Source organism: Aspergillus aculeatinus (genome assembly GCF_003184765.1).
Source record: "Aspergillus aculeatinus CBS 121060 unplaced genomic scaffold BO66scaffold_28, whole genome shotgun sequence".
Lineage (NCBI taxonomy): Eukaryota > Fungi > Ascomycota > Eurotiomycetes > Eurotiales > Aspergillaceae > Aspergillus > Aspergillus aculeatinus.
The window spans coordinates 130188-158133 of record NW_020291497.1 but is presented as its reverse complement, the minus strand read 5'-3'; the positions used below and the strand labels follow the sequence as shown (position 1 = coordinate 158133).

Sequence of the window (27946 nt, the reverse complement as noted above, 5' to 3'; positions counted from 1 at the left end):
CAGTTAAATGTTTTCATGCTGTGTAAATTTTGTCCTGTCTACTGTACCGCGCAGCACCTACCGGAAAAGTACAAACTAAGACGGCGGTCAGGCACGGCAGAAGCCAGGGGGCTGCTGCCTTACTGTGTCACTGCGTTGTTCCCCTTCATCCTTCTGCCCCGCACCCAACCTGGCGAGTGCAGCATCAGTCTGCTTCAGTGGCAATGTTCTAACATTCTAAGTTTTGGAACAAGGCGGGGTTGGAAGGGTCTTTAGTCTAGTGGACCATTATTCTCCGATCCATATCGGGGGTCATACTCGATTCTGATGTTGTGGCTCTGGGTGCGTTCGGTGTGAATTCGAGTAAGCTTACCATTAAACCCGTGCTTTCTTTTCAACGGCTAAGACGCAGAGAGTTGTGTGCCCGGACATTGAGCCCGATTTCGACTTTTTGTCAAGATCCTTGTTCATACTACCCTCGACATTTGGAATTCAATGCATGTGAGCGCTGAGATGGGGTACGGCTCGGTCACGTCACAGGCTGGATAGCCTTACCATGCTGAAGTTTATCTGTGGTGACAGTCTCGCCCGTCCCGAAAAACCTCCGAAATTACAGTTTGCCACACAAAGTCAACCTTAACCATATTTCTTGCACACCAACGTATCTAGACGCTCAGCGGCTGACCGGGGTGAGAAAGATGCGCAAAGGCTTGACCCCCCAGGTGTTGTAGACTGGGGTATCGTGGTCCCAATCCTCCGACTCCGGGGACAGCTCCCAGTCGAACTCCCAGATGAATCGACACAGCACCAGATGCAACTCGAGCTTGGCCAGACTTTGCCCAAGACAGTTGCGGGGCCCGACACTGAACACCTGCATCGCGTGTCGATCGTCCTTCGCATACGCCGGATCGCCCAACCACCGCTCCGGGACAAATCTCTCGGGATCCTGAAAATTGAGACGTGAGTTGTTGGCGGCAAAATGGCAGATGCCCACCTGCATGCCCCCGGGGATCCAGTGCCCCGCAACCCAGGCCCCTTCCCTGGGAACTCGCCGAGGGAAGACGGCGGGCCCGGGCGGAAATCTTCGCATAGCCTCGGTGAAGCAGGCGGGCAGATACTTTAGTTGATTCACACTGATGGAAGTGATCTCCCCTGGCTTCTGAAATGTGCTTCGAACCTCCTGGATCACCTTAGCCTTGGCTTCTGGGTATTGAGTGAGATAATACGTTGTAGCGCTCAGGGCTGTGCTGGTGGTTTCACTCCCGGCGATAATGAGCGTCGAGCAATTACCGTCGATCTGGTATCGCTCCAGTTTGTGGTCTGGGTTGAGGAGGTTGGCGGTCAAGTCGTTGTACGTCACCTTCCTCTCGATCCTTCGCTGGACCTTCTCATGGGTAAGCTGCTTGTGAGTGGCGAAGGTTTCGGCGTAGGATTTGGGGAGGAGCCTCAATAGCGTGCTAGACACAGAGGGATAGTAGTTGAGGGCCTGCATAAAGCCCCGATACTTCATAACCTCGAAGATCATGGCGACCCATGGTTGGTAGGTGGAGCTTTCCAGGCACCCGAAGGACTCCCCGAAAGCTAGCTCCCCAATCAGATCGAACGTGAAGAACTAGTAGGGACGGTCATACAGTGACACTCAAGAGCGTATCGCGCCAGTCATTGGCTCGGAATGTAGTCCGCTCACATTGAACCAGGAGGTCATCTCCGGCGCGACGCCTTTCGACGCCTCCCCATGCAGCTGTGCCAACAGCAGGTCAATCTTGCCCTGGATTACGGGCTCCTGTTCTCGAAGGGCTGCCTCGGAGAAGCCCTTCGAAAGCAACCGCCGATAGAGGCGATGGAGGTCATGCTCGGCCGTGACGATGGCATGAGGCGTTCGTGGACCGCGGAACAGCGGCGTATCTTTGCTCATCTCCAGTCGACCAGGCTGCAGGCCGTAGATCGCCTCCCATGCTTTGCCGGAGGTAAATAGAACTTCATCCGGTGCGATCCGCACGACCGGGCCGTACTTCTCATGAGCCTGGTGGGCGAACCGGACCACAGTGCCAGATAATAAATGGTAGGAATGTACTAGGCGAGTCACGGCTGCAAGCCTCGGTCCTGGATACTTGGCAAGTGGATGGAATTTGAGCAGGTATACCGCAGTGAGGACGGCATACTGGATGAATCTGTTAGCCTATGATACTTACTCCATAGTAACCTCTCTTACTAGTATCGTGACCACTATTACTGTTGCTATGATCCCCCCAAGCGTGACTCCTTTGAGCGGCATGAGAGAATAGTCTACAGCCCACGACATGATGGTGGTGTGCCAGAAGAGAGGCTTGAATCAAGCTTACGGAACAGAGTTGCATGAAACGTGGTGAGTCAGATATACCAATAACCAAACCATGATTTGGGGCATATTTCTAGATTTTGAGCCATTGAGTGATTTACAATTTACGTAAACGGTCAGTGGGCAGTGTCTGGCATTCGGGCGAGAATCCCGAATCTCTGACGTCTACCAACCAACCTATGGATCACCTCCCAATTCCCATTCCTCTTTCAGCTCCAGACATTCTCTCCTCAACTCTCCTCGAGTTCTCGTGTACTCAAACTTCGACCTTCACCAATCGTCTTCATCAGGGGACGCACGCTGAGTGTCCTATCATCTCCCGAGTGGGAAGTTGGGTTTCACCACTGGTTACGCGAAGGGAGGCACGTGCTGCGGTCTTTTAAAGCAGATGGAACGCAGATACACCTCTGGTTCACAACACACACCTTCTTACGTCGCCGACGCCTTGCAAGCAACACTATCAACGTCGACTACGACACACCACGCATACCTGAGGAGATAGTACGACCAGCGATGAAGGTGGAAGTCGACTCTGCAGTTGTCGATTGGGATGGCCCCGACGACCCAGCCAGACCAATCAATTGGCCGAGAAAGAAGAAGTGGCTTAACATCTTCAGTGTCTCGTTCTTGACTTTCTTGACTCCCTTGGCTTCCTCCATCCTGGCGCCCGCCACGGGCTTAGTCCTCAAGGAGTTTCACTCCACCAACAGGACTCTTGGCTCCTTCTCAGTCTCCATCTACCTGATCGGCTTCGGCCTTGGCCCCCTTATTCTGGCCCCGTTGTCGGAGATGTATGGTCGCCTGCGCGTTTACCAAATCACCACGGCCGTGTTCGTTGTGTGGAACATCGCCTGTGCTCTAGCCCCCAATCTTGGTGCTCTCCTGGCCTTCCGGATGCTCGCTGGCCTGTCCGGTAGCGCTCCCATGACGTTGGGCGCGGGCACGATCGGTGATCTCTTTGTTCCCCAAGAAAGAGGATTGGTCATGGCCATCTGGGGGGTAGGTCCGCTCATGGGTCCGGTGCTAGGACCGATCGCTTGTGGTTACCTCTCCGAAGCTGCAGGATGGCGCTGGGTCCTTTGGCTGGTTGCCATCGTGGTGAGTACGAGCTGCTTGGCTCATCTATCATTCTGCTTACGTGCTGACATCCCCTCTTTCTCTCAGTCAGGTGTCGCGTTGGTCTTTACCCTCCTCCTTCAGTCGGAAACCTACGAGCCTGTGCTACTCCAGCGTCAAGTCAACCGATTGAAACAGGAAACTGGCAATCCCAACCTCTACTCCGACAAGACTCTGAGAGTCAATGCGAAGAACAGCATCGTTCAATCCATCGTCCGACCGCTGAAAATGCTCTTCTTGTCCCCAATAATAGCGCTATTCTCAATCTATATTGGTCAGCTGTCACTCAGGCTTTGCAGCTCGCTGTTTTCAGATTTGCGGTCTCTAACCACTTTTCCGGACCACAGGAATCGTTTTCGGTTACCTCTACCTGCTTTTCACGACAATCACCCACATCTACGAAACCACATACCACTTCACCCAGGGTAACACCGGGTTGGTCTATATCGGGGTCGGGGTGGGTGCCGCCATTGGGATGGCAATTTTCGGCGCATTGTCCGACAAGACCCAGATTCGACTCACGGCGAAGAACAACGGTCAATCAGAGCCTGAGTTCCGACTGCCTCTGCTGATCCCGGGTAGCACCTTGGTGCCTATCGGTCTGTTCTGGTACGGCTGGTCGGTCGACAAGCATGTGCACTGGATCATGCCCATCATCGGGTTGGGCTGGATCGGGCTGGGTATGATCGGAACGTTTTTGCCCATCCAGTCATACATGGTTGATGCGTTTGGCCCCTACGCAGCGTCTGCCGTGGCTGCAAACACCCTGGTCCGATCATTCGTCGGAGCGTTCCTGCCACTTGCAGGTCCCTCCATGTATGCGACGTTGGGGCTGGGATGGGGCAACTCGTTGCTCGGATTCATTGCCTTGCTCATGTTACCGGTGCCGGTCATTTTCTATTACTACGGCAAGAAGATTCGAACGAAGTTCGAGGTTACCTTCTAGAGTCACCTCAACGATCGACGAATTGTCTGCAAATAGCGCGTTGTAGATCGGTGGCCTTACGATACATAGCTCTGATGGAGTACAGTGAGACAAACTGGTGAGAGTAAGCTTTGCCTGCTGGACGGGGCCATGTTAAGATAGATGACTGGGAATTGATACAGAGCCGGAGTGAGGCGTGGTGAGGCCTTTACCCGTAAGTGCGCCCACCAGCGTGTGCAACCACAGGTAGTGAACCGCTAGCGAGATTGTTGAGGTAATAAATAGTGTGGCACAATGATCCGTTCACAGTGCAACGCAGGGGGCTTTCCCCGCCTCTCTCACGTCGCACGTTTTCCGGCAAGGCGACGATATGGGGTGTTTTGAAAAATCGACGAGGCCGGTTTGACCAGGCAATCCATGCAGTCAAGAGTGGCGTGCAGCTTGGCAAGAATGAATGGTCCAGGCGAAGGTCGAACTTGGAAGCTAATTTGCACCACCAAATCCAGCCTTCATGATAAACGGTAGTGTTTGTCGGATGGCGAGCAAGCCAAGGGTTGGTTTCTGCCTTAGGCACCACATCCATCCAGCATGAGCGACTTCAATCCCCAAGTCGACGAGGCTAAAGCTTCCCTTGCCCAGCTCAACACCGTCAACCTCGACGACTCAACGGCACATAAAGATGCCATTCTTCAATGCCAGTCTGTCATCAATGCTCTGCAGAGACCCGGGGATAAAGCCTTGGAGAGCTTCACAACAGTCTGGCTCGCTCCTTCATGTCGGAAGCGCAAGCTAACAACTGCAGTTTACCATCTTCCCCTGTCTTCGAACCGCAAGTGACCTGGGCATTTTCGAGAAGCTGAGCCATGGGTCTTTGAGGCTTCAGCAGCTGGCCGAGCAGACGGGAGCGGAATCAAGCCTCCTCGGTGGGCTCAGCTCTCCAGCACGCTCTGATTAAACCAAAGCTAACCACCCTCAGCTCGACTCATGCGAGTCGTCACTGGCACTGGCGTCGTGCGCGAATCCAGCCCAGAGGCTTACACGGCAACCCCCACTTCGAACATCCTTGGAACCGCAGCATTCGCCGCCGGTTTTCGCATGTTGTATGTCCTGACTGCCTGCCGATCAGACGAGCTCGCTAACACTTCCGCCCCGCAAACAGCGGCAACATCGCCCCCAACCTACAAAGCTTCCCCGACCACCTCCAAGCAACGCAGTACCGCAACCCCTCCGACAGCGACAGCCCCTCGGGGATCTTCCAATCCTGCTTCCACACCGACCGCAGCTTCTTCCAATGGCTCGCCGCCAACCCCACCATCGCGCGCGACTTCAACACCTTCCAAACCACGAAACGCAACCAACAGCACTGGAGCGACAGCTTCCCCGTCTGGACGCGCATTACCACGGGCGGCGTTGACACCCTCGACTCCGATGCGCCCCTGCTGGTCGATGTCGGCGGCGGCATGGGTCACGACCTCCGCGTGTTGAAGACCAAGTTTCCCTCCCCACTGCAGACGGGGCAGATCGTCCTCCAGGATCAGCGGCCGGTGATCGAGACCATCCCCGCGGACCTGCGGGACCCATCGATCGAGTACATGCCGTATGACTTCTTCACGCCGCAGCCGGTGCAGGGGGCGCGGGTGTACCTACTCAAGCACATCATCCACAACTGGCCGGACGAGAAGGTGGTGGACATCCTGCGGAACGTGGCCGCCGGGATGCGGAGCGGGTATTCGAAGCTGTGGCTGTTCGGGGGCATTGTGCCCGAGATGCACGCGCCGCGGATTTTGGCGAGGATGGATATCGTGATGATGGTGTTTATGGCGGCCATGGAGCGGACGGAGAGGCATACCACGGAGCTGTTGCGGCGGGCCGGCTTGGTGGTTACGGGGGTGGACGTGGTGATGGAGGGGTATGGGGTTATCGAGGCGATGTTGGAGGCTTGAGGACGTTTCTGGTCGCATGTTCTCTGTAACCGTGGGAGTGAGAATGCTTGAAAACAGAGAACGGTGTTATTTTGGGATGACAGGATAGATTGCTAAGGGATGTCAGGAATGGATCATTTTGTCGTCTGATGACTGATGACTTACCTTGCCTGCAAGGAGGAACCTAACATCATAAGGATAATGCGGCGCTAGACGCTGGCAGTAGCTCTTCCAGAGGTATAGCATACGAAGGCCACGCACAGAGCAAGTACCACAGAGCAAGCAGGGAAATCGTCACTACGTGGACACCACACCTCGAGTCTCTACCTTCACCGACCAATATTTACCTACCGTACCTATAAAAGCCATCTCTCCTATGCCCCCCTTCGAACCACAACCCCCAACCCCCAACTACAAACTACCCCCAACTCAACCTCACCAACCCAAACCCAATCCCCCCCAAAATGACCACCCCATGGCTCCTCCCCTACGAAGAAGGCCTCCTCCCCTACTTCCTCCTCTACGTAAGTCCATCCCCCCCCTCCCTGCCCGAAAATAGATAATAACCCCAACCAGAGCACCCTAGCCACCCTAACCCACAGCCTGGCAACCTACCTCCGCCCGCTCCCCTCCATCCAAGCCTTCTCGGGCCCGAACGCGCCGGCCCGGTCCCCGCTCCTCGCGCACGTCTACGGCCTCGCCAACCTGCTGGCGGCGGGCATCCGGGGCGCGGCCGCGTACCACATCCACGACGCGCCCGTGTACGATCTGGCGCTGCTGAGCTTCGGGGCGGTTCTGGGGTTCTATGTGGCCGAGGTGGGCGTGTGGCGGACGGTGCGGGTGCGGGAGGGGGTGGTACCTGTTGTTGCTGCGGGGGTCGGGGTGGTGTGGATGGGGTGGGCGCGCGGTGGGTATCTTTCTTTATCTTGATTTGGGGCAGGGGGATGGGGTGTTTGGTGGAGGGGTTGAGGTGCGAGGGTCGAGGTTTGAATTGAGTGTGGTTGATGGGTGGGGTGGGGGTATATTGGTGGCGGGTTGATGGATTATGTCTGTTGGGAAGTATAGGGGGGCTGAGAGGCTTTCGAGTTTAATCCGAGTGTTTATTCTGTCAATGATGATGCCGGGCGAGTGAGCTACGGATGTTGTTGCCTTTCCTCAGTTGATGTCTTGTTGAGCTGGAGTGCGGGGTTGTTTGTATGCTCACAATCCGGTGACCTTTCTCAAGAAGCATCTTTGTCTGATTGGCGAGTGCTAGGATGATTTGGAAGAATTTTGAAAGTGTAAGAAGACTTCTATCTGCACTACTGATCTACGAATGTTGTTGCCTTTCCTCAGTTGATACTTTACTAAGCTGTAGCGCGCGTTGATCGTGTATTCACAATCGAAGGCAACCTTCGATAAGGCGCCTTCTAGTTAGACTGCGAGTGCTAAAACATTCCAGACAATCAAAAGAGAAAAAGAAAATAGAAGAAAGCAAAGGACAACCGCATATATACATGAGTGAAGCGGAAAGTCGAGCCACTGCTGGAACCAGGGAAATGTGCAAAAAGTTATGACAAGAGTGGGATTCGAACCCACGCCATCAAACGATGATCAGGAAGCTGTGAAGCTGTATGCTAAGGTAACCTTAACCTGACGCCTTAGACCAACTCGGCCATCTTGCCTTAATTGACGTAAGAGTGACGCTGTCCCTGATTGATAATATACGGAAAAGGGGGACCCATTTTCGATCGCGTCCTAACAACCTTGAACCAAGGAAGTGCAAATGAGAATAAAACTCGTATTGGCACATCCAACCCACAGTGCAACGCTACACCCGTACAATCTGGTAGCATTCAGCTCTCGCCAGGCCCTGTACCGCCGACGGGCCAGCACCAGCTCGGCGGAAAGTCACCACAGAAGCCCTGCTCGGGCGATACAAATGGTAGCCAGACCAAAACAGATGCCATGCTACAACAAAGTCCCACCCTGTGAGACCATTCTCTCGCTCCTTGCCAGCACAGGGCTCAAATCCGCCGACCTTGAGCAATTGCCCGATTGATGGCCTTGTTATCGCACGATAAGTGCCCGATTGGGGCGGCGCCGCGCGGGCGGACGAAGGTTTCGGCAACCCCGATTGTCAGGCATCCTCATATGCGGATGACCTGTCTCCAGATTGTGTGCAACGTTGCGCTGTGCCGGTCTGGATCTCGGTCGCACGGGGCCTTCGCTGTAACCGACCGATGTTGCGTCCTGTTCTCGATCACCATCCTCGTGAGGTGACATCCGTGTTGCCTTGGGACGAAATCAGACTCGACTGAAGCCATCCACATCGTGGTTCTATCGCGACATCATCTGGTCAGCCTTCTAGAACATCAGCACATGCCTGGAGCGTTACGACACCTGAGGCCTATTTGTGTTGGCCGCCCGGCTTGGCGGAGTTGGAGCATCGTGTACGAAACCCACAGACCTATCCTCGATCATTTGTCCTCACAGGCTGTATTGAACAGCATCGTCGTCTTCAAAGGCGCAACTCGAAAAGTGCCCGTGACAGAAAATTGGCACGCGTCCACATGCGCTGTCGCAAATTCTGATCGTTCCTCAAAGAATGTCGCGAAGGACGGGTCTTTATCGAAAGTCGGCGAGATGGAGAGAGGGCGGGATGGTGATATCCGATGGTGCGTGGTGTCGAGATAGTCTGTCCTCAGCATCATGGGGCGGGGAACGGGGATGATTGTGGCGGAGTTTCGTATAGCCATCAGAATTGAGCAAGAGCGACTCGAAGGGTAGAATCGAGCGATGCTGTGAGCGCATCGCATTGTGTTGCGATCCAACGTTTCGCTATTGCTGTAGATAGTATCTCCAGCCAGCAACGACGATGACAATAGCTTTCAGCCTGGTTGGCTTGTTTGCGTGTCTCCTTGGGGCCGGGGCCGACGCGGCTTCCGAGACGATCACTCGCGATGTGGTGATTGTGGGCGGAGGAAGCACCGGCACCTACGCGGCCATCCGCCTCAAGGACTTGGGCAAGTCCTTCGTCGTGGTCGAGCGCAGTCACCGTCTGGGTGGCCATGCAGAGACCTTCTATGCAGCCGATCACACCCCCATCAACTACGGGGTCGAGGGACTCTTCAACACCAGCGCGACGCGAGCGTATCTACACCGACTCAACGTCACGTATGAAGTGCGCGTGCCCGCCTCGTCCACGGACCAGTATCTCAACCTGAGGACCGGCGCCAAGGTGCCGGTCGAGCCCTTTGACGAGCAGCAGGTCCTGAAACCATACCTCGATGCTATCGCCCAGTTCCCCTTCCTCAACGACGGGGTCTACGACCTGCCCGACCCAGTCCCAGAGGACCTACTCCTCCCGTTCGGCGACTTCGTGAAGAAATACCACCTCGAAGACACCATCCTCCCGAACATCAATCACGGCTGCGGCGACATCCTGAAGGCGATAACCCTCTATCACGTCCAATACCTCGGAGTCCCGCACGCCAAAGCCCTGGGAGAAGGCTACATCCGCCCCGTGAACGGCATGGCCGAGATCTACACCCGGGCGGCGAAGGAATTGGCCCCTCACCTCCTGTTCAGGACGAACATCCGATCCATCCGTCGCACCCACAACGGGGTCGAGGTCACCGTCCGTCACGCCAACGGCACAGCGCGACTCATCCGCGCGAACCAACTCCTCCTCACCATCCCCGTGACGCTCGACAACCTGCGCAGCATCATCGACCTCGACGCGCACGAAACGGACCTCTTCGCCCGCTGGCGTCACCAAACGTACTACGCCGCCCTCGTAAACAACACCGGTCTCGTCGAAGGGGTAAACCTCCTCAACATCGACCCAGACAACCCTCTGTCCGTGCCATCCGAGCCGTTCATCTGGCGGATCGACGCCCAGCGCGTTCCCGGATACCGCACCATCAAGCTAGTGGGAAACCAGTCCTTCACCCCGTCCGATGCGCGGCAGTTGTTGGTGGAGACGTTCGCCCGGCTCCGCGCCCAAGGTACGTTTCCGACGGCGCGGAAGCCGCGGATTGTGACCTGGGGGGACCACACGCCGGCGACGATGAGTGTGAGTGCGGAGGAGATTCGGGATGGGTTCTACAGCGAACTATATGGCTTGCAGGGACGGCATCGCACGTTCTACACGGGGTTGTCGTGGGCATCGGATTACTCGACCTTGCTGTGGGGGTATACGGATACCGTGATTGAGCAGATGCGAGCGGCGTGGGGACAGGGGATGTGAGGTCGCTCATCGCTTCTGGATGACAGGGAGATGCGGAGAGAAAGATGCCATATTGTTTGTAGTCTCTGAGTTGTCGTTTTATGGTAACTGTGCGCCTCATGCGCTTTGATATTTCGACTGATTGTTCATAAAGAGACCGAATGTGTAATCCGTTGGTACAGTAGATCAAAGGCATGACACTTTGCTCAACAGAAGCTCAGTGACCAAGGTCTTGCGAGTGGTGGGAAAGAGTCAGTCAGCCCATCTGAAATAGTGAAAATGAACTCACGAATGACCGTACCCCCGCAAACCACGTACACCTCCACTAGAGACTTCTTTTCTCTTTTTCGTCGTCACCATTTCAGGACAACAGATTACAGAGCACGCGCGTCACTCCAGTCCAGAGACAGCATACCGTTGAGGCTTGGCGCATTCACACTGCAGACGCCGACTCTCCAGCTCGCATTCGACCATCAATCACCACTACTCCGCCCATCCCTGGCCAGCCAAAACCACCTTGAGCATCCAGCTATGCCCTCAGTCCGAAACCAGGAGCAGCTCGAGCCGCCCGTCACCGCCCGAGATCAAATGATAACCTCGGCTGTACGGGACATCCAAAGGCTCCTAACATCGAGCCATTATACGTCTCGTCTCCAAGACAATGTCTGCCGCGCAGGTGTGCTTCCAGTATTTCGCCGTCGGGGTCGCGTTGCGCAATGCTCGCTCTATCTGACATCTCTTCCGCCCGGGTGCCGTATTTCAAGGAAGCGCTCGCTCGGTCGGTTCATATCGTACGCCTCGCAGGCTCGGGAACTTTACTCAGTAAGCAAACGTCGAGATCCTTACGGAAATCATGCATACTACATCGTCGCAAGTCGATCGCGCTGCGGGTGATGACGAGACGGAACATCCGTTGTTAAGAAATCAGGAGGCCGTGCCTGTGCGGGTTGAGTTCGAGGTCCTTGATCTTCCGTCTGGCATTGTAGTAGTTGACGGAGAGACCTGGTGCGATCTGGGCAGAGTGTTTGGCTTGGATGGCTTGATGTTTCGAGCTCGACGCCACTGTAATAGGCGCTTGCTTTCTTCTAAGGTACAGTATGTGTAAGTGGGACTGACGGCGGCTGATTGAGTTTGTTGGGTGGGAGGTATGGAGGCTGTTCAACATTACCGACAATAAGGTCTGGTATTCCAATCCCATAGCCTATAGATGTGTGAGCACGGTTGGATGTGTGGACACAGGAGAGGAAGTTGGAAGCTCAACAAGTGGTCCACGGTAAGCCTTCAGTCAGTTCCTTGTGAATCTGCGGGGTGCGGGTGCGGGTGCGGGGTAATTCCGAAGCGGACCTGACCCTCCGGTGCATCACAATACACCGGCATTTTCAGAGATTCAGAGAAAGAACACGGAATGTCTATGATTGATAGTGTTGATCGTTTCTCATAGCAAGTGGACTAACTCAACACCAGTTGAGCGTTCAAAGCACGCTGACATTTTGTTCGGGCCTAGACAAATTCATTGAACCTTCCCCGCCACATGTACCAAGTTCGGTGGACCTCGGGTGTTGAGTCTCAAAGGTGGTCGTGATCTCGTAATCAACATCCTCCTGACGCACTTCAAGTTCGGGTTTCCTACGGTATACCTAGGTACTTAGTACCAGCTACCATAACAATCCCTGCAGCTGAGACTGGATGGTGTGGTGGGGAGAAACAATTTTAGACCGAGGTATCTTCCCCGCTTGTTGAAACCGGCCAGACATACCCGTATATGTAGAGATTCCTGCCACCGACCGTCTAAGCCCACCTTCTCATCCAATCCTGTACATACAACGTACCCCCGCGACAAATTGAAGCAGTGCCATACGCCGGGCCCAAGAAAGTACACGCACTAACGAAAGATGAAGCCCCCCAACGGGAAGAAACCCTCCTCCGCCACGGACGGATTCTTCCAACCACTTCCTGTCGTCCCGCCCGCATACACCACCTCCACCACCACCACCAACAATCACTCACGATCGGCCACCGAGTCCCCACCCGGCGACGACACCGCGCTCGCCCGCGTGCTAGATCTCTACCTTCCCCCGAACTGCCCCGAGCCCACAACCGCTATCCACAACCTCTCCCGCCTGGCCCTTGACCCCACCGTCCTCCGCCTCGCCGTCGACGCAGAGGTCAACCCCCCGATCCTCCGGCCCCTCACAACCTTCGGCGCAGAGAACCGCGTCGACCCGCTCTGGGTTGGAGAAGGGTGGCGTCGACTCAAGGCGATCGGACAGGAGGAAGGACTAGTCTCTGTCGCGTACGACGAAGAGAACGAGGGGTGGAACCGACGCGTCCACCAGTTTGCGTTGAATCATGTGTGGACGGGCAGTGCGGCGATGACGGGGTGTCCGGCGTCGATGAGCGACGGGGCGGCGAAACTGCTCCACGCACATCGGGACGACCCGGACGGGGACCAGCCGGGGAGGGGGGCGGTGCTGCGAGAGTCGTATCGGCGGCTGGTCGCGCGGGATCCCTCCGTGGCGTGGACTTCGGGCCAGTGGATGACAGAGCGTCGCGGCGGGAGTGATGTCCGCGGGACGGAGACGGTGGCCCGCCGCTTGACGGAGGATGAGATTGCACACGATAGCGCGCAAGGCAGGGACCGTGACGCGCATGGGCTGCCGCTGGGGCCGTGGCGCATCGATGGTTTCAAATGGTTCAGCAGCGCGACTGACTCTGAGATGACGCTATTGCTGGCCCAGACTAGGAAGGGACTCAGTCTGTTCTACGTGCCGATGCGCCGCTGTGCTGGTGGCGAAGGAAAGGCACCGGAGTTGAATGGGATCCGGATCCAGCGGCTGAAAAATAAGCTGGGCACTAAATCGCTTCCCACGGCTGAGCTGGAGTTAAGGGGGGTTCGAGGTTGGCTGATTGGGGAAGAAGGCAAGGGGGTTAAGGAGATTGCGACGGTCCTGAACATCACTAGGCTCTACACGGCCGGCGGCTCCCTTGGGTATTGGGGCCGCGGGCTGGCGATCTGTCGCGCTTACAGTAAGATTCGGACGACACAGGGGAAGTTTCTGCAAGACAATCGACTGCATGTGCGATGGATGGCGAGTGAGACGATGAAGTACTGGGCGTCAATGCAGCTCACCTTCTTTGCCGTTGCGTTGCAGGGCACCATCGAGCAAGACTGGGAGTTGACGGCCCGAGGTACCAAGGCTGCTAACTTGATTCCTAGAGATAAGGCGACAGCTGCAGCTCTACTTCGTCTTATCACTCCTGTGATGAAGGGTACGGTGAGCGTGAATTCGGTCCATGGGCTTCGCGCCTGCATGGAGTGTCTGGGTGGCGTGGGCTACTGCGAGAATAACGAAGACGGTGGGCTGCTGAACATTGCCAAGATCTTCCGCGATTGCGCAGTCAATGCTATCTGGGAAGGGACTGTCAATGTGATGGCAGAGGATGTGGTCCGAGTTATCAACGACAGGCGTCTAGGAAAGGGGAAAATCATCGAGACAGTGCTGGGTTCATGGGTGAGATCTGTACTTGCAGTATGCAAGCCGAAATTCGAGCACGAATGCAAAAACATTGAGCAAAGCTTGGATGCCTTGCGATCGATGGTCTCCCGACGCGTGACGGAAGAGCTCCTCTACCGAGGAAGGGAACTCACGCAATATATCGAGGTGATTGTATGCGGCACGCTGCTGATATACAATGCTTCTCTGGATGATAACCAAGTTGCGAAAGCGGTTGCTTCTCGGTGGATAAGTGGTAACACTATATCAAGTATCCATGTCGCTTCACCTTCGATCGAATGGTCTGAAGAGTCTGCTGCGGACAAGCAGATATTTCTTGGAGGCACTTTATCGACACACGAAGAACTCTCCAAGCTGTAGCTATCTCTAGGATGCTAAGATTGACCATTTGATCGAGCCTCTCTCTGTTGGGATTTACCTTTGTACGCCTAGGACTCCTCGCCACAAACGGTGGGTTGCAATAGCACATCAGGTTATAGCCCAGCGGCTGCAGGCCCCCAATCCGGTCACAAACAATGCAAACAAGCCGCAATGCTGAAGACAATCACGCTTTGATTGAGTAAGTGATTGTATCTTTGCAAGACCTCAGCATGCTCTGTATGTGGTCAATGGCCGGCCGATCACTCCTTAGGCTCCCATTCTCAGCCGCGCCACACATTGACCTAGTATTCATTCTGACAAGCGCTGCAAAAAGTGGGTCCACACCACCATGGGAAGGCCCTTCCGGACGAATAACCGGGCGCGCAAATGCATGTGAGATGTAAAGTGTTGGATTCGAGCCTGTGTTTGCTAAAACACGGTACGGACCAGGGATTTATCACGATTATCCTCTTTGACTGGTCAGATTCTCAAGATAGGCGTCTGCAGGCGTTCCTTCAGCCTCGACCCGGATGGAACAATGTCAGACTTGCAACCCTTGCTTCTGAGCTTGTTAGCATCTGAAAAACAAAAAAAGATATAAGCAGCAAGTTTCCTCTCAGTGTCCTGCCTTGCCGGCAAACCCTTCGGAAGCTCACCTGAGATAAACAGCAGCGACCATGACGTACCCCACTCAACACCCAGGGCAACCACCAGCGAAGCTTCCCCGCACGGGTCTCGCCCCTCTCCTCACCACGCTAAACACTCCCGGTGAAATCGAACTCCCTGACGGCTCCATCGTCCCCGTCAACCCGCCCCACCAGCCAAGTTGGCGCGTCACCTTCCACACCCCGGCCTCCCTCCGCACCCCGATCACCGAGCTTGCCGTTGGTGAGGCCTACATCAAAGGCACCATTAGCATAAGCGGCGACCTAGCGACGCTCCTCGCATCCCGTCCTGATTTTGAGGATAAAGTCCCCCTGCGCCAACGTCTCCGCTTCCTCTGGGACTACTATTTCCGTGCCGGCACCCATATGAATGCTCAATCAATCGACGAGCACTACGGCCGCGGCGACGACTTGTTCCTCACATTCATCGACACGCGGTACCGGTTCTACACGCACGGGATATTCGATCAACAGGACACAGACGGACAGAGGATAAGCATAGAGGATGCGGCTGAGCGCAAACTCGCGCGGATGTTTGCCGCGTTGCGATTGGAGGCCGGAATGCGCGTGCTGGATATCGGTGGGGGCTGGGGCGGGGTCACGGAATACTGTGGCGCCAGAGGGGTGCATGTTACCACGTTGACATTGCTCGAATATCAGGCACGGTATGTTGAGAAGATGCGGCAAAGGTTGCAGTTGCCGGGGCACGTGCTGGTCGGGGACTTTTGGGTGTGGGAGTCTGAAAGGGAGTTCGATGCGGTCGTGATCTTAGGGGTCATCGAGCATTTGCCCGATTATCGGCGGTTTGCAAGCAGGGCCTGGAATCTACTGAAGGTGGGAGGGAGGATGTATTTAGATGGCTCGGCAGCGGTGGAGAAGTACGCTGTCAGTTCATTCACGAGGCGGTATGTTTGGGGTGGCACTCATACGTATATGGCAGTGCAGGATGTGGTGGGAGAGTTGTTGATGCATGGGTTTGCGGTCGATGAGGTGGTACAGGAGACGAAAGACTATGAGTGGACAATGGAAGAATGGGCGAGGAGATTGGATCAGGCCAAAGATAAGATTGTAGCAGGCTGGGGCGAGGAGACCTATCGTGTCTTTAGGCTGTTCCTGTGGGGCGGAGCGCATGCATTCTCTGTCAATGCTTTGCAGGCGTACCATGTGGTAGCCGAGAAAACAGCATCCAGAGGGCCGAGACCATCGACTGGCAGGAGACTGGTGCAGTTCTTTGGGAAGCTGAGGTGATTGCTACATGGAAGGTTTATGTCATGGTCGCCATGCAGATAGTTGATCAAAAGAAGTACTTACCTTGCGCCTTGATCAACTAAGACTTGTTGTTCTGCTGGAGACAGCTTGACCACATCATCATGAGTTCTGATGTTTCGTAATCTGCCAACATTTTCAGTATGTGGAGTTGAACGAATATGCTAGTGGAAGTGAGTGGCGAGCCACGTCAACTGACTGCATCGCCAGTCCCTAATAAGAGATACCCACTTTCCGCGAGTTATACAACGCAAAGCAAACCACAGGATAGAGGTATCATCATCGTTAGTGTAAGTGTAATGGGAATCTTGCTCCAACCGAGCCTACTAATGTTCCTTAGTTGTTGTGACCCCGTAGAAAAGGACCGTTCTAGATCTTTTCTCTTGCCACCAAATAAATGTAGGCTGGGAGGCTCTCCTGCAGTGATCAATTCGACGGTCGGGAGACCGACAATGATCTCTGCGGTCAAATCAGCGAGACGTCGATCAGGACACTCCATCTGAGACGATTTGTAGGCGGGAAAAGTGTTGGCTTTAGCGACGAGATCTGTGGTAGTCGTTAAGATTTCCACTCAACCCACAACCAGAGGAGCAAGCCACAGGTGAACACACTCGGGAAAGCGACAGAAAGAAGAGAGCAACTAGGACCGACCGAAAGCAGAAGAACTGAAGGAAGGACCAATGGGTTAGTATATAGAGAACATTGAGGCAGCAAAGGGTAATCCTGGCAATATTCAGTCTCTCGTGACTAACTCACTTTGGAAATGTAGCCAGTGGAAGGTGAAGACCAGGATAGCTTTTAGGCTGAAATGTTTGAGCGCGACGATGCGAATAGGAGCTTAGGTGCGGATGGGAGCTTAGATGCGGATGGGAGCTTATGGGCGCGGATGAGTGAACGCGAGATGAAAAGGATTGACCGCCTTTGGCAACAGCGAGGAGAGCACTGCGATCAGCCCGCAGCAAGGACAGAATAGAGGGCCAACAAGACTCAGCGACGCTTCAGCATAGCACTGGTGGAGTTCTTAGATTGATGGTGATGTTGTCTGTGGAACGTTGCTGTGGTGTCCCGCACTCTGTTGTTATACGGAACTATGAGCACAAATTCTGACTCAGCATGAATAACTCAGCTTAATGTCACTCAAGTCGGCGCAAGCTCAATCTTGGTTTTTGTCTGCTCGAGTTTTGACCTCGGTCTTGTGAACCGAACAAGCTTGAATCTGAGACCATTCAGGAATGGGCCAGAGAGTCACTGAGGGCGTCTAGTCAAGCATTTCACTGAAACATGCTCACAAACCAGATATCGCGACAGATAGCTGAATGGATCTTATGACGCCATAGAGCTAGGTATATTTTCAAAGCCGCTCGGCGTCCTGCCGTCCTGCCGGACATTACTTTCTCCACCTCGGAGATGACTACCGAAGCATCATAACGTGCACTGCCACCTCCCCCGGACTCTGACTTCACAACCTGTATCTCGAAATACCAAGCACCAGAATGACAGCTAGATTCGCCATCAAGTCCCTCGACCACCTGGTGCTGACGGTGCGGTCCATCCCCACGACGGTGGCCTTCTACACCTCCCACCTCGGAATGCGACACGAGATCTTCACCTCTCCGAGCAGTCCGGAGGTCCAACGGTCTGCTCTATCAATGCACTGCATCTGGCCTGAATGAACCCTCGTGCTGATCTGTGTTAGTCATTCCCTCATCTTCGGTTCGCAGAAAATCAATCTTCATGAACGTGGCAAGGAATTCGAGCCCAAGGCCCAGAATGTGATGTCGGGCAGTGCGGACCTCTGCTTCCTGACTGATACCAAAGTCAGTGATGTGAAGAAGGCTCTCGAGGATGCTCGCATTGAGGTACTCGAGGGGGGTGAGATTGTTCAGCGCACCGGGGCTCGAGGCAAGATTCACAGTGTGTATTGTCGAGACCCGGACGGCAATCTGATTGAGTAAGTGGTTGTCTCTTGTTCGATGGCTTGGTTAGTGACAGGGTATAGGATATCCAATTATGTGTAATAAAAACAATCGTCACCCCGTGGAGATTATTGGTGGTGCCCGTTGTCGACAAAGCGTGGATCGGTTTTGGATGCAGGAGGACGGTGACAACGACTTGATTGAGCATATATACCTGGGTGAGCACATAATGGAGACACTTTAATTCAGGTTTGGATGTTATGCTCGGATTTGCTACGCGCCACCTGGTACGCTTCAGCCTCGTTGACCTTGTAATGTACGGTCGGGCTGAGTGGCTGTAAGCACCCGTCATCAAGCTACCTCAGAAGCCGAGGGGTGAAGGATAACGAATCAATAGCTGTGGTAACTCCTGTGCCCCTCGAAAAGTGAGCTAGTCCTGCTGCTGCGGCAATCCGCGTAGAGAAAGCTTTGTTTGCCATGCAAACACGCAGTGGATGGAATACAGGGGATGTGAATGGTATAAAGACCTCATCTTAGCACTTGTCTCGATCACAACAATGTTCATCCACCTTTCATCTACCACCCCCGAAGGTCTTCCCGCCAATCACCTTTCCTTGTCATCACCAAGCTCACTAAGCACCATCAAAGTTTCGTTACCTTCATCGTATCGAACAGCTCGACAGAATGGGCGTCATCTTCTCTATGCTCGACTGCCTGGTCCCTACCAAGCGCACACGTGCATCTGCTCAAGCCAGCACGCCTCCTACCTCGTCCCCGCAAGTCTCGGAGCTCCTTACCATACTGCTCACCACTCCGACCGTCCCCGAGATGCAGAAATCCACCAGCGAGCTCATCCACCCAACTGGCTGGACCGATTACCTCGCCCGCAGCTTCCTCTCGGGCCTCGTCAACGCGATCGAGCAACACGCCTCAATGGCCCAAGCAGCCACCGAGGCTCTGCGACGCGCCTCCGAGGAAGCCTTCGAGTTCGCACAAGAACACCCCGTGTACACTACCATCCTGGCTCTGGGAGTGTTGGTGGCCCTCATGCCGTGGGTGCTAGAGGTGCTTGGGTTCGCCGAGTTGGGCCCGGTGGAAGGGTCATTTGCGGCGTGGTGGCAAAGTCGGTATGCGGAATATGTGCCGAAGGGGTCTCTTTTTGGTTTCTTTCAGAGACTGGGGATGGTCTGGCATTGAAATCTGAAGCTAGAAATATGTGAATGAGTGGCGAGGGAGCGATTTAGGACGTTGAAAGGGATTGATCGATGATGGTTGTATGCTGGGTTCCCATAATCCAAGAAGACAATGTTCATACCGGCTGTGCTTCGTACGGAGAATAGTACACCGGTCGGCTCTTGCGGGTAGTGCCTGCGGTGGTCTGAGAATAGGCTGCATGAATCTGCAAGAGGAACAGGTACTATTTACACTAGATCAATCGGGTTGAGTGGATTCTCCTAAACTGCAGGCCTGCAGACTGGTTATGCACAAGATCGAATAGACCCTCGTCGCCGATGGTCGCACGGTCGCACCCGATCGTCGGACCGAGATTGAGTTAAGCAATGTAAGATCTGGATCCGGTTCCAGGGGTCCGTTAACCGCCCGCTTGACTTGCCCATGATTGATGTTTGTGGGGCTTGTAGAAACAAGTCTTAACAAACCGAGGAGCACGGGTCTTCGGGCAAGCGTGCTGCCAACACATTCAATCGGTGCAGTAGCAGGTTGCATGTAGTGGGGAAAGCCGAGACATCAACGGCTATAAATGTTTAAGCACCGTGCATGATGATGAGAGCGCTGAAATTTCCCGCGATATGCGCACAATTCATCAGGTCATAGTGGGGTGGGTGCAGATGCGTTGTCGCTGCGCGGTTCCCGTGATCAGGTACAACTGATGCCCCGAGAATCGGTGAGAATAAAGAACCTTCATAAGATAGGAGCATCTATTGACTTGTCTCCCGTGGCAGTGGCAAGAAAGAAGCTGATATATATCAAAGACGCAATGCCCATGGTGTAAACTAATTAGAAATAAGTATTTTTTGTACATTCCGACATGGAAGGCCGTTTAGAAGGTCGGAAGAGGCGGTTGTCACATCCGCACAATGTCATTGTTGAAGTGCACGAGGGGGAAGAGCGCGCTAAGCGCCCGCTAGGTGCGGAAAAGTCCCAGACCCACCGAGTCGGCTAACCCGCTTCCGACCTGCTGGATCGAGGCAATCCATGGAGAGAACCTGGCAGCAAGCGGAAGAGAGAAAAGACCCCCAAAAAATGTCGTTCAAGGTTCCCGCTAGCCTATTCCAGTCCGACTTGCGCCAGCTGACTCTTCGGTCTCAAGCCGATACGAGAAGTAGATATTACATTGCATTCATTATCGAATGGCGAACCCTGCTTAGCCACGAGAGATTCGGCGACTTCCAGGATGCAAGCCATCCCTCTCAGCAGGATGACATGCAAATGACATGATTTCGCATCTTGTCAGCAAGCTCGGAGAAGGAGTGGCGGTATGCTCGATTGGATGTATCAGACATTGACATACATACTGCACATATGCGCAACTGAAGAGCTGCAAGAAATCTCGTTTCCACTGCGCGGATTTAGCTGAAGAAATCAGCTAACACGAGAGGTATCACCAGGTAGGTGCAATGGTCTGAATCAACTCTCCAGAGACCAAAACAAGAAAATCGGGGAGATGGAACAGAGCGACCGACTGACTAACCCGAATGCGGCAGGTGACTTGAGAACCCGAACTAACTAATTACCAGCGGGTGGAGCCTCCCAAGTCTCTCTCCGAGTCTCCGTCGAGAGTCCATGAAGGCAAAAATCTAGCCTTGTCCGAGTCCAGATCTTCATCTTAGACCATGGAGGCGCGTCTGCCGAAGTGTCGACGGGGAGATTGTCCTTCTCACATAAATCTGGCAACCCCGATGTATCCTCCGAACTTCCTCCTTTCTGTTGTTCTTCCCTCGCTCACAATTCTCAATTCCGTTTGCGGCAATACACGAGTCCGACGGACTCGGGAATATTCGCAGAAGCCACTAGAATTCACCATCCTCGCATATATAATCACACTCGGATAGAGGTCACTGCATCGTCTTTATCATATGGCGACAATGGCCACCGCTGACCTCGAAAGAACGCCTTCAGGCAAGTGAAGTCTCCCCCCTGATTAATGGCCCAGTACTGACCGTCATGACCAGCCAGCTCGCAAGAGTCGGACGTCGTCGTTCTCGAATGGGAGGGATCCGATGACCCGGGGGACCCCCTCAACTGGCCCCTTCATCGAAAATGGATTGTCACAGCGATTCCCTTGTTTACGACGTTCACAACACTCATGAATGGAACCATCATTACCGTCGCCCACGAACAAATTAACGAGGAGTTCGGAATCAGCGATGCAAGCTTCCCGCACTCGTACTGGCCCGTCACATCATGGACTATCGGCGGTGCATTCTTCTCTCTCCTTGTTCTCCCAGTCATGGAGGACTTTGGCATCCGGCGCTGCTTTCTGGGCACGTACCTAATCTTCCTCTGCTTCATTATTCCGCAGGGGCTGGCCCAGAACTTCGCTACTCTGGTCATCACCCGATTCTTCTGCGGCGGTTGCGTTATGATCCTCGCCAACACCGTCGCCTCGGTAATCGGTAATGTCTGGAGAGACGAGCGCGAGCGCAACATGCCCGTAAGCCTGTATATCCTCGCTTACCTCTCCGGAAGCAGTATCGGTCCCGTGATCGGCGCCGCGACCCTCCAATACCTGTCTTGGCGCTGGATCTCCTACCTCCAGCTGATCTGGTTCGGCGCTCTCTTTCCGATTTATTACTTCCTTTTCCGAGAGTCCCGAGGCGCCGTGATTCTCACCCAACGCGCGCGCCACCTCCGCGCCAAGGGCCAGAACGTATACGCACGCGAGGAATTAAACAAACAACCCAGCCACCAAATGCTCCTGGCCAGCATCAAGCGGCCTCTGCAGCTGTTGTGTACCGAGTCGGTGATTTTCGTCTCAACGCTGTGGTCCGCCTTCACCGTCGGGACGCTCTACCTCTTCACCCAGACCGTGGAACAGGTTTTCAGCGGATTATACGGCTGGAACGCCGTGCAGGCCGGCTATGTCCAGGCCGCGATTGTGGTTGGCCAATGTCTCGGCTGGACCACGTGCTTTTACTCCGCGAAACTGTACTTTGACTCGGCGCGTCGCAACACGGAGATCCCCGGCGCCCCCATCCCCGAGGCGCGCCTGTACACGGCCGTGGCGGGCGGCATCCTGGGCATTGCGGGCGGGATGTTCACATATGCCTGGACCTCGTACCCAAATATCCCGTGGGTTGCGCCAGCGGTAGGGCTGGCCATGGTCGGGGCCGGGAGTGTGACGGTCGTGTGCGGCATTGCGGACTATGTGGTCGATGCGTACAGTTACTGGGCCGGGAGTGCAGTTGCCACCGTGGCGCTGGGCGAGAATGTCTTCTCCGCCTTCCTGCCACTCGCGGCGCAGAGCATGTACAATACCTTGCATTTTCAGTGGGCGAGTACTTTGCTGGCCTTGATCTCGCTGGCTTTGGCCTTTGCGCCGGTCTTGGTGCTGATCTGGGGGAAGGAGATTCGGGCGCGGAGTCCGTTCATGAGGCAGTCGATGCTGGAGAAACGGCAGGAGATTGAAGCCTTGCCTTCCTCGACGGAGAAGGAAGGAGCCGGTGATGGGAACGTGCGTGTATAGACTGTGAAATTTTGATGATTGATGCCTTAGATGTACAATATTTTGCCGTGATTAATCCTATATAGTTGATAATCAACCGCATTACAAAGATACTATCCGAAGTCGGCAGCATGCCAAAGCCGAATGTTCCTCACCTACCGATAGAATAGCAGTCACTCGCTCTGAATCCGCAGACAAACTATATGAAACCCAGCCCATACTGTGGAAGATCCTCGGAAGATAGACACCTATTTAATCCACCCTGCAGAGTCGACCACTATCTAGATCATAATCCCACTAATCGCTTCCCATACCAGCCAGAACTAACAAGCTCTCACTCGGATCGTAATTGGCCTTGACCTGCACCAACCGGTCATAGTTCGCCCCATAGAAGTCACGCTTGAACTCGGAATCGAATGGAATAGCCTCGTTCATGTACGCCCCCAACTCTGGCGCCCACAGCTGTCACATGCGCTCCTTGGCCTCGTACCATCGCGCGGCGTCTTGCAGCGCCCCCTTCGGAGAGCCTGCAGCGATGGAGTCGACTGTCGCTCCGTTGGCATTGAAATGCAGATACGCCGTGCGCCACGCCGGTAGCAGAGCACCCCAGTCCCCTGGAGGGGTCTGTTGCACTTCTGGTCTGCCTTGTAAGCTGATCGTCGCAAAGGTTCACGCGGTCGCGTTCTGCGCTTGAAGCGCGGTTTTGAGATAGCTGGTCATGTCTGTGCGCGACGTGCCAAGGAGCTCGCGGCGGCCGAGGAGGCGAATCGATACGACGCTCTGGCCGCCGGCTGCGTTGCTACCAGAGATGGCGGAAATACAGGAGGTGTAGTTCGCAACGTTGGAAGTGCTGAAAGTGATAGTCACTGCACTGCTACCGCTATTTGGAGTCGATTCATGTCCATTGTGGGCGAGGACCGGACGGACGAAGGCTTCCATTGCGGATGGGGTAGAGTTGAAAAACTAGAAGGCTTGCGAGATGACCACACCGGTCGTAGCTTCAAAAAGAAAGCCGAATCGCACCGCTGTCTCGGCAGTTGACATCATACATGCCCCTGCTAGACCGGCGTCCATCAGGACCGGAAGCGCCTGGAGGTACGACACGGCTGCTTTCCAAGATGCCTCCGCGCTGATATTGTTGCGGTCGGCTTCTGGGGCGATCAAAAGGTCTGTCATAGTCACGTTGCTCGGAGCCGGATGATGTCGCAGCACATATTCTGTGACCAGACTATACAGACCCGGCCCGCCACCGCGCAGAGCCCAAAACAGGTCCTGGTGTTGTGCATCGTTGGCTATGAGTATCTCTCCCTGGGTGGTGACGACGCTCATCTGCAGTACGTGACTAGCAGCGAGACCGTAGGTCCGTGACAATGGACCGTGTCCACTCCCTTGAATGTAGCCACCAAGTCCGACGCTGGGGTCTTGTCCGGTGGTGACTGCTCGGCCCTCAGCGAGCGCATATAAGCACATTTCCCCACTGCTGGCCGCTGCCAACGATGTATACATCCTCCGTGATATTCTTGGTTGGGTGTTTCCATGAGATATCGCGCCGTAACTGGCGAAAATTATGAGTCCAGATCGACAAAGCAAAGGCACCGCTTGACCTAACAATGCAAACGTATATTAGCGCTTGATGTATGACCCGAGGGGAACCGTTCACCCTACCGCCCGTTCAAATCATGCCCAGTGCATTTGATGACTATGCGAATGCTGCGGTCGGCAGCCCACTTCGATGCCGTCGCAATCTGAGTTTCCGTCGTGGCGTTGACAATATATGTTGGCAGTCCTCTCGTTGTACAGCCCAGATCGTGTACATAACCCGTCACGTTTGGCGGTAGACAAGAACTGTTCGCGTAGATAGGGTAGTCAATGGAGGCTCGCATGCCAGAGCGCGTTGGTCTACTGTGACTGAACTGTATTGCATGAGATGGAGGGCTCGAAGTGGCCGTTAGGCCAGCAGGAAGCAGCAGCAGGAACTGTGCGAAGTAAATGACCGCCAATAGACGCATTCAAAGACGGCCAGTCCGTGTCAAAGGGCCATGTCACATCAACAGGGATGTTTTTGCATCTACCTGCCACCATAGGCGATGTAAGGCAAAGCGCGGACCAGAAGATCAGGTGTAACATTTTCAATGTTGTTGGATTGAGACGCCTTGAGGAGGCAGGTACGACACTTTATAGCTATTCTGTAGCTTCTCGGTATGCTTCGCGCTTTTGCTTGTGGCTCTTCGAACCTGCTGCTCGTCATGCTTTGGATGTCTCCAGTGTACATCATCATGCTCCACCCTGGTGAAAAATAGGATGTTGATCGACCGGACCTTGGTGGTGAGATACGGATACGGCGTTGATGCCGAATAGAAGATGATGCGAGTAAGGGAACCTGCCACAAGATATTGAAGAATATGATTCTAGCACCTCAGTGCTTGGACTTGCGACCGGGACGAGATCATGGACCTGATCTATCTAATGCTAGACAAACTCTCTTGTCTCATGGGCCCAACGCAACAAGTTGTCCGGATCCTGCTGGGTGGTCTTGCGGATGAGCCTGAGAAAACGCCATGACGCCTGCAATCAAGATTAGCCTGGTGCCATTTCAATCTATGGACAGATCAAGATTATCTTTTGAATATTGTTTCAGTCAGCGATCGACTTTGAAAGGTGGATGAACATCTCAGATTTGAGAACTTGCTACAATTCGGCAAGGTAAATACGAGCACGAGGCAATGGCTCAAAGCGGTTAGTCAGCGGCTGCTCTTGTTGCCTGAGGCAATCAGACCCCGCAATGCACAAACTCCCCATAATTTATGCCCGACTGAATCAGACCTCGCTTCGAATGACCATGATATGTGATTTCCTCCGCTTAGCCCACTGCTGATTGTTGTCAATAACATGCTCGACTCAGACAATCAAGAGAGCTCGTCCTAGCTTCAACACGTCTGTGCGTCAAGCTGCAGACTTCAGCCAGCCATGTCCCCAATTTACCTTGCGGGGAGTTGGTGAGTCGAATGCCCCGGATTTTCAGGCTCAGATTCTCAAATTTCACTTATAGAGGTGATAAGAATTTGCTAACAAGGGTCTAGTGAGGGGAAGCTCATATATTGAGACATGCAGCAAGCTGACCCGAGCTGACATGCACGCACTCCCTATACGAGCCAGCGAAGCTGTCAGGCCGTTGAGTGGCTTGCGTATCAACGCTCGCTTCGCTATCCTTCCCACTCTGCACCAATCAAAAAGCCCACTCATTTGTTTGGGCTTCGGGGTTCGAAACCTCCGGACATGGAGACAAGCAAACCGAATGGCTTGGAAGACTGTACTATATGGTCTTAATTGACCGACGACGACTACTTAAACTCGATCAATGTGCGAAGGAGTCGCTTTTACAGTGATAGTGCACACCAAAAAGAACTTACTTGCTCTTGACTACTACGATGTTCGAAGGCCTGATCCAGTCATACTCCCAATCATTTGTTCTGCAGGCTCTGGCCAGCATTGAGCACCAGGAGCGGTTGACAGTAGTGATCAACAATCACGCTAACGAGCCAGAAACCGTTGTCTTCGGACCCAAGTCGACGGACAAAGGTGTACAGATCGTGATTTTGAATCCCAACGCCTGGGTTCGCATCTGCCAGGCTTTCGATCTGGTAAGATGATCGTTCACCGTCTCAGGACGATCTAATCTTCGTCCAGGGTTTCGCGGAAGCATACATCTACCAAGAGCTTGAATGTGACGACCTCCGTCATATGTTCCAGGTGAGAACCCCAACCAAGGCCTCTCCTACCCTCAGCAGCAAGACTGGCGTCTAATGTAGACCCAGCTTTACCTCCGCAACCGTACCAGGCTCGGCTTCGGTAACCGCCTACTCAGTTTGCTCCCCCGCCTCCGCCACCTCCTCTTTACCCCCACAAACACACTGGCTCACTCCCGCTCGAACGTGACGTTCCACTATGATACCTCCAACGCCCTCTTCGCCGCCCTCCTTTCCCCAGACATGAACTATTCGAACGGATGGTGGTCGAACAATCCACATGAGACCCTCGAAACCGCGCAAATCCGCAGCGTACACAACATCCTACAAAAAGCCCGCATCTCCCCAACGGACCACATTCTCGACATCGGATGCGGTTGGGGCAGTCTGGCAATCGAGGCCGCCCGGCTGATCGGGTGCCGCGTGACGGGCATCACCCTTGCCTCGGAGCAGAAGGCGCTGGCTGAGAAGCGCATCAAGGCTGCCGGGCTAGACGATAAAATCACAATCCTGCTGTGTGATTATCGAAATGCGCCAATGCCGGCAGGCGGGTATGACCGCATCGTCTCGGTGGAGATGGTGGAGCATGTCGGGAAGAAATACATGGATGGGTTCTTCGGGAAAATCTCCCGGCTTCTGAAGCCTGAGGGAGGTATTCTCGTGATGCAGGCGATCACGACGAACAACATGGTGAGTGGGTCTCTGCAACTTGTTCTGCGACGTATAGCTGATGCTGAGGGTTGGGCAGATGCATGACAACAAACCCGGTATTACCACCTTCACCGATCGATATATCTTCCCCGGCGGGTACCTTTGTTCCACAAATGTGTTCCTGAATGCGTTGCACTCCGGGTCGAATGGCACGTTGGAGCTTGACTCTCTCCAGAGCATCGGGCCGAGCTATATTAAGACTCTGATGACTTGGCGTGAGAATTTCCTCGAGAATTGGGATCTCATCCGCCGGGATTACATCGACAGACACCCCGAGGCGACTGAGCATGAAATTGAGGCTTTCCGTCGGGTGTGGGTGGTACGTACCCATTCTTTCGCAGCGCTGCACTGAGCGAGACGACTAACGGAATGTAGTATTATTTCACCTACTGTGAGGCAGGCTTCCGGTCGCGCGTGCTCACGAACCATGTCATCACCGCTGTCCGAACGCCTGAGCCTGCGATAAATGACCCGATCCCGGAATTAGATGAGGTTCTGGAGCCAAACTTGGGATCCGGCAGCCACTTCAAATATGAAGTGTTCGAGTAGCTACTCACAGGTCGAAGCTTGAGCATGGTAGATGTGCTGTCATA

The 27946-nt window shown here is 54.3% G+C and overlaps 14 protein-coding genes and 1 non-coding gene across 15 annotated transcripts; 12 read left to right on the top strand and 3 right to left on the bottom strand.

Moving 5' to 3' along the window:
* Positions 1-652: 652 nt before the first annotated feature.
* On the bottom strand, positions 653-2281 carry BO66DRAFT_439172 (cytochrome P450; the record flags this gene model as incomplete). Its single annotated transcript, XM_025651135.1, has 3 exons — positions 653-1591; positions 1667-2140; positions 2192-2281. The coding sequence occupies 3 exons, from the start codon at positions 2279-2281 to the stop codon at positions 653-655; spliced, it is 1503 nt and encodes a 500-aa protein (XP_025503259.1).
* A 549-nt stretch (positions 2282-2830) lies between these two features.
* On the top strand, positions 2831-4379 carry BO66DRAFT_324692 (MFS transporter; the record flags this gene model as incomplete). The annotated part of the gene is made up of 3 exons (XM_025643842.1): positions 2831-3415; positions 3482-3707; positions 3781-4379. 3 exons carry the CDS (start codon positions 2831-2833, stop codon positions 4377-4379), a joined length of 1410 nt encoding a protein of 469 aa, XP_025503258.1.
* Positions 4380-4859: 480 nt separating this feature from the next.
* BO66DRAFT_375541 (putative O-methyltransferase) lies at positions 4860-6301 on the top strand (the record flags this gene model as incomplete). Its single annotated transcript, XM_025645654.1, has 4 exons — positions 4860-5114; positions 5161-5281; positions 5335-5458; positions 5518-6301. The coding sequence occupies exons 1-4, from the start codon at positions 4947-4949 to the stop codon at positions 6299-6301; spliced, it is 1197 nt and encodes a 398-aa protein (XP_025503257.1). The 5' UTR covers positions 4860-4946.
* Positions 6302-6744: 443 nt separating this feature from the next.
* Positions 6745-7210, top strand: BO66DRAFT_452878 (uncharacterized protein; the record flags this gene model as incomplete). The annotated part of the gene is made up of 2 exons (XM_025651960.1): positions 6745-6804; positions 6857-7210. 2 exons carry the CDS (start codon positions 6745-6747, stop codon positions 7208-7210), a joined length of 414 nt encoding a protein of 137 aa, XP_025503256.1.
* Positions 7211-7833: 623 nt separating this feature from the next.
* On the bottom strand, positions 7834-7944 carry BO66DRAFT_t173. The gene has a single exon. It is a non-coding gene; the product is annotated as a tRNA-Leu (tRNA).
* Positions 7945-9137: 1193 nt separating this feature from the next.
* BO66DRAFT_471958 (FAD-dependent oxidoreductase) lies at positions 9138-10511 on the top strand (the record flags this gene model as incomplete). The annotated part of the gene is made up of 1 exon (XM_025652912.1): positions 9138-10511. One exon carries the CDS (start codon positions 9138-9140, stop codon positions 10509-10511), a length of 1374 nt encoding a protein of 457 aa, XP_025503255.1.
* A 1745-nt stretch (positions 10512-12256) lies between these two features.
* Positions 12257-14558, top strand: BO66DRAFT_101286 (putative acyl-CoA dehydrogenase). Its single transcript, XM_025641757.1, has one exon. The coding sequence runs from the start codon at positions 12383-12385 to the stop codon at positions 14363-14365; it is 1983 nt and encodes a 660-aa protein (XP_025503254.1). The 5' UTR covers positions 12257-12382; the 3' UTR covers positions 14366-14558.
* A 315-nt stretch (positions 14559-14873) lies between these two features.
* Positions 14874-16403, top strand: BO66DRAFT_101281 (S-adenosyl-L-methionine-dependent methyltransferase). The gene is made up of 2 exons (XM_025641756.1): positions 14874-14969; positions 15035-16403. Exon 2 carries the CDS (start codon positions 15043-15045, stop codon positions 16276-16278), a length of 1236 nt encoding a protein of 411 aa, XP_025503253.1. The 5' UTR covers positions 14874-14969; positions 15035-15042; the 3' UTR covers positions 16279-16403.
* On the top strand, positions 16402-16906 carry BO66DRAFT_101274 (uncharacterized protein). Its single transcript, XM_025641755.1, has one exon. It carries the CDS (start codon positions 16458-16460, stop codon positions 16797-16799), a length of 342 nt encoding a protein of 113 aa, XP_025503252.1. The 5' UTR covers positions 16402-16457; the 3' UTR covers positions 16800-16906.
* A 794-nt stretch (positions 16907-17700) lies between these two features.
* Positions 17701-18511, top strand: BO66DRAFT_392410 (VOC family protein). The gene is made up of 3 exons (XM_025647496.1): positions 17701-17932; positions 17993-18247; positions 18296-18511. Exons 1-3 carry the CDS (start codon positions 17790-17792, stop codon positions 18312-18314), a joined length of 417 nt encoding a protein of 138 aa, XP_025503251.1. The 5' UTR covers positions 17701-17789; the 3' UTR covers positions 18315-18511.
* Positions 18512-18676: 165 nt separating this feature from the next.
* BO66DRAFT_392408 (interferon alpha-inducible IFI6/IFI27 family protein) lies at positions 18677-19712 on the top strand. The gene has a single exon (XM_025647495.1). It carries the CDS (start codon positions 18897-18899, stop codon positions 19407-19409), a length of 513 nt encoding a protein of 170 aa, XP_025503250.1. The 5' UTR covers positions 18677-18896; the 3' UTR covers positions 19410-19712.
* Positions 19713-20940: 1228 nt separating this feature from the next.
* BO66DRAFT_101222 (uncharacterized protein) lies at positions 20941-21369 on the top strand. The gene has a single exon (XM_025641754.1). The coding sequence runs from the start codon at positions 21065-21067 to the stop codon at positions 21281-21283; it is 219 nt and encodes a 72-aa protein (XP_025503249.1). The 5' UTR covers positions 20941-21064; the 3' UTR covers positions 21284-21369.
* Positions 21022-22963, top strand: BO66DRAFT_392407 (putative MFS transporter). Its single transcript, XM_025647494.1, has 2 exons — positions 21022-21350; positions 21404-22963. The coding sequence occupies exons 1-2, from the start codon at positions 21317-21319 to the stop codon at positions 22915-22917; spliced, it is 1548 nt and encodes a 515-aa protein (XP_025503248.1). The 5' UTR covers positions 21022-21316; the 3' UTR covers positions 22918-22963.
* An 83-nt stretch (positions 22964-23046) lies between these two features.
* BO66DRAFT_420906 (FAD-binding domain-containing protein) lies at positions 23047-25023 on the bottom strand (the record flags this gene model as incomplete). Its single annotated transcript, XM_025649915.1, has 8 exons — positions 23047-23177; positions 23211-23358; positions 23443-23536; positions 23570-23828; positions 23886-24310; positions 24375-24500; positions 24562-24741; positions 24800-25023. The coding sequence occupies 8 exons, from the start codon at positions 25021-25023 to the stop codon at positions 23149-23151; spliced, it is 1485 nt and encodes a 494-aa protein (XP_025503247.1). The 3' UTR covers positions 23047-23148.
* Positions 25024-26324: 1301 nt separating this feature from the next.
* On the top strand, positions 26325-27902 carry BO66DRAFT_439161 (cyclopropane-fatty-acyl-phospholipid synthase; the record flags this gene model as incomplete). The annotated part of the gene is made up of 5 exons (XM_025651134.1): positions 26325-26537; positions 26584-26646; positions 26712-27332; positions 27391-27672; positions 27729-27902. The coding sequence occupies 5 exons, from the start codon at positions 26325-26327 to the stop codon at positions 27900-27902; spliced, it is 1353 nt and encodes a 450-aa protein (XP_025503246.1).
* Between the last annotated feature and the right edge of the window lie 44 nt (positions 27903-27946).

Bases quoted from the DNA above. Each gene is read 5' to 3' on its own strand.
- BO66DRAFT_101286 (XM_025641757.1), top strand. From the start codon at position 12,383: ATGAAGCCCCCCAACGGGAAGAAACCCTCCTCCGCCACGGACGGATTC.
- BO66DRAFT_101281 (XM_025641756.1), top strand. From the start codon at position 15,043: ATGACGTACCCCACTCAACACCCAGGGCAACCACCAGCGAAGCTTCCC.
- BO66DRAFT_101274 (XM_025641755.1), top strand. From the start codon at position 16,458: ATGCTAGTGGAAGTGAGTGGCGAGCCACGTCAACTGACTGCATCGCCA.
- BO66DRAFT_392410 (XM_025647496.1), top strand. From the start codon at position 17,790: ATGACAGCTAGATTCGCCATCAAGTCCCTCGACCACCTGGTGCTGACG. The intron at 17,933-17,992 runs GTCTGCTCTATC...GATCTGTGTTAG, and splicing joins AGCAGTCCGGAGGTCCAACG to TCATTCCCTCATCTTCGGTT.
- BO66DRAFT_392408 (XM_025647495.1), top strand. From the start codon at position 18,897: ATGGGCGTCATCTTCTCTATGCTCGACTGCCTGGTCCCTACCAAGCGC.
- BO66DRAFT_101222 (XM_025641754.1), top strand. From the start codon at position 21,065: ATGGAGGCGCGTCTGCCGAAGTGTCGACGGGGAGATTGTCCTTCTCAC.
- BO66DRAFT_392407 (XM_025647494.1), top strand. From the start codon at position 21,317: ATGGCCACCGCTGACCTCGAAAGAACGCCTTCAG. The intron at 21,351-21,403 runs GCAAGTGAAGTC...CGTCATGACCAG, and splicing joins CCTCGAAAGAACGCCTTCAG to CCAGCTCGCAAGAGTCGGAC.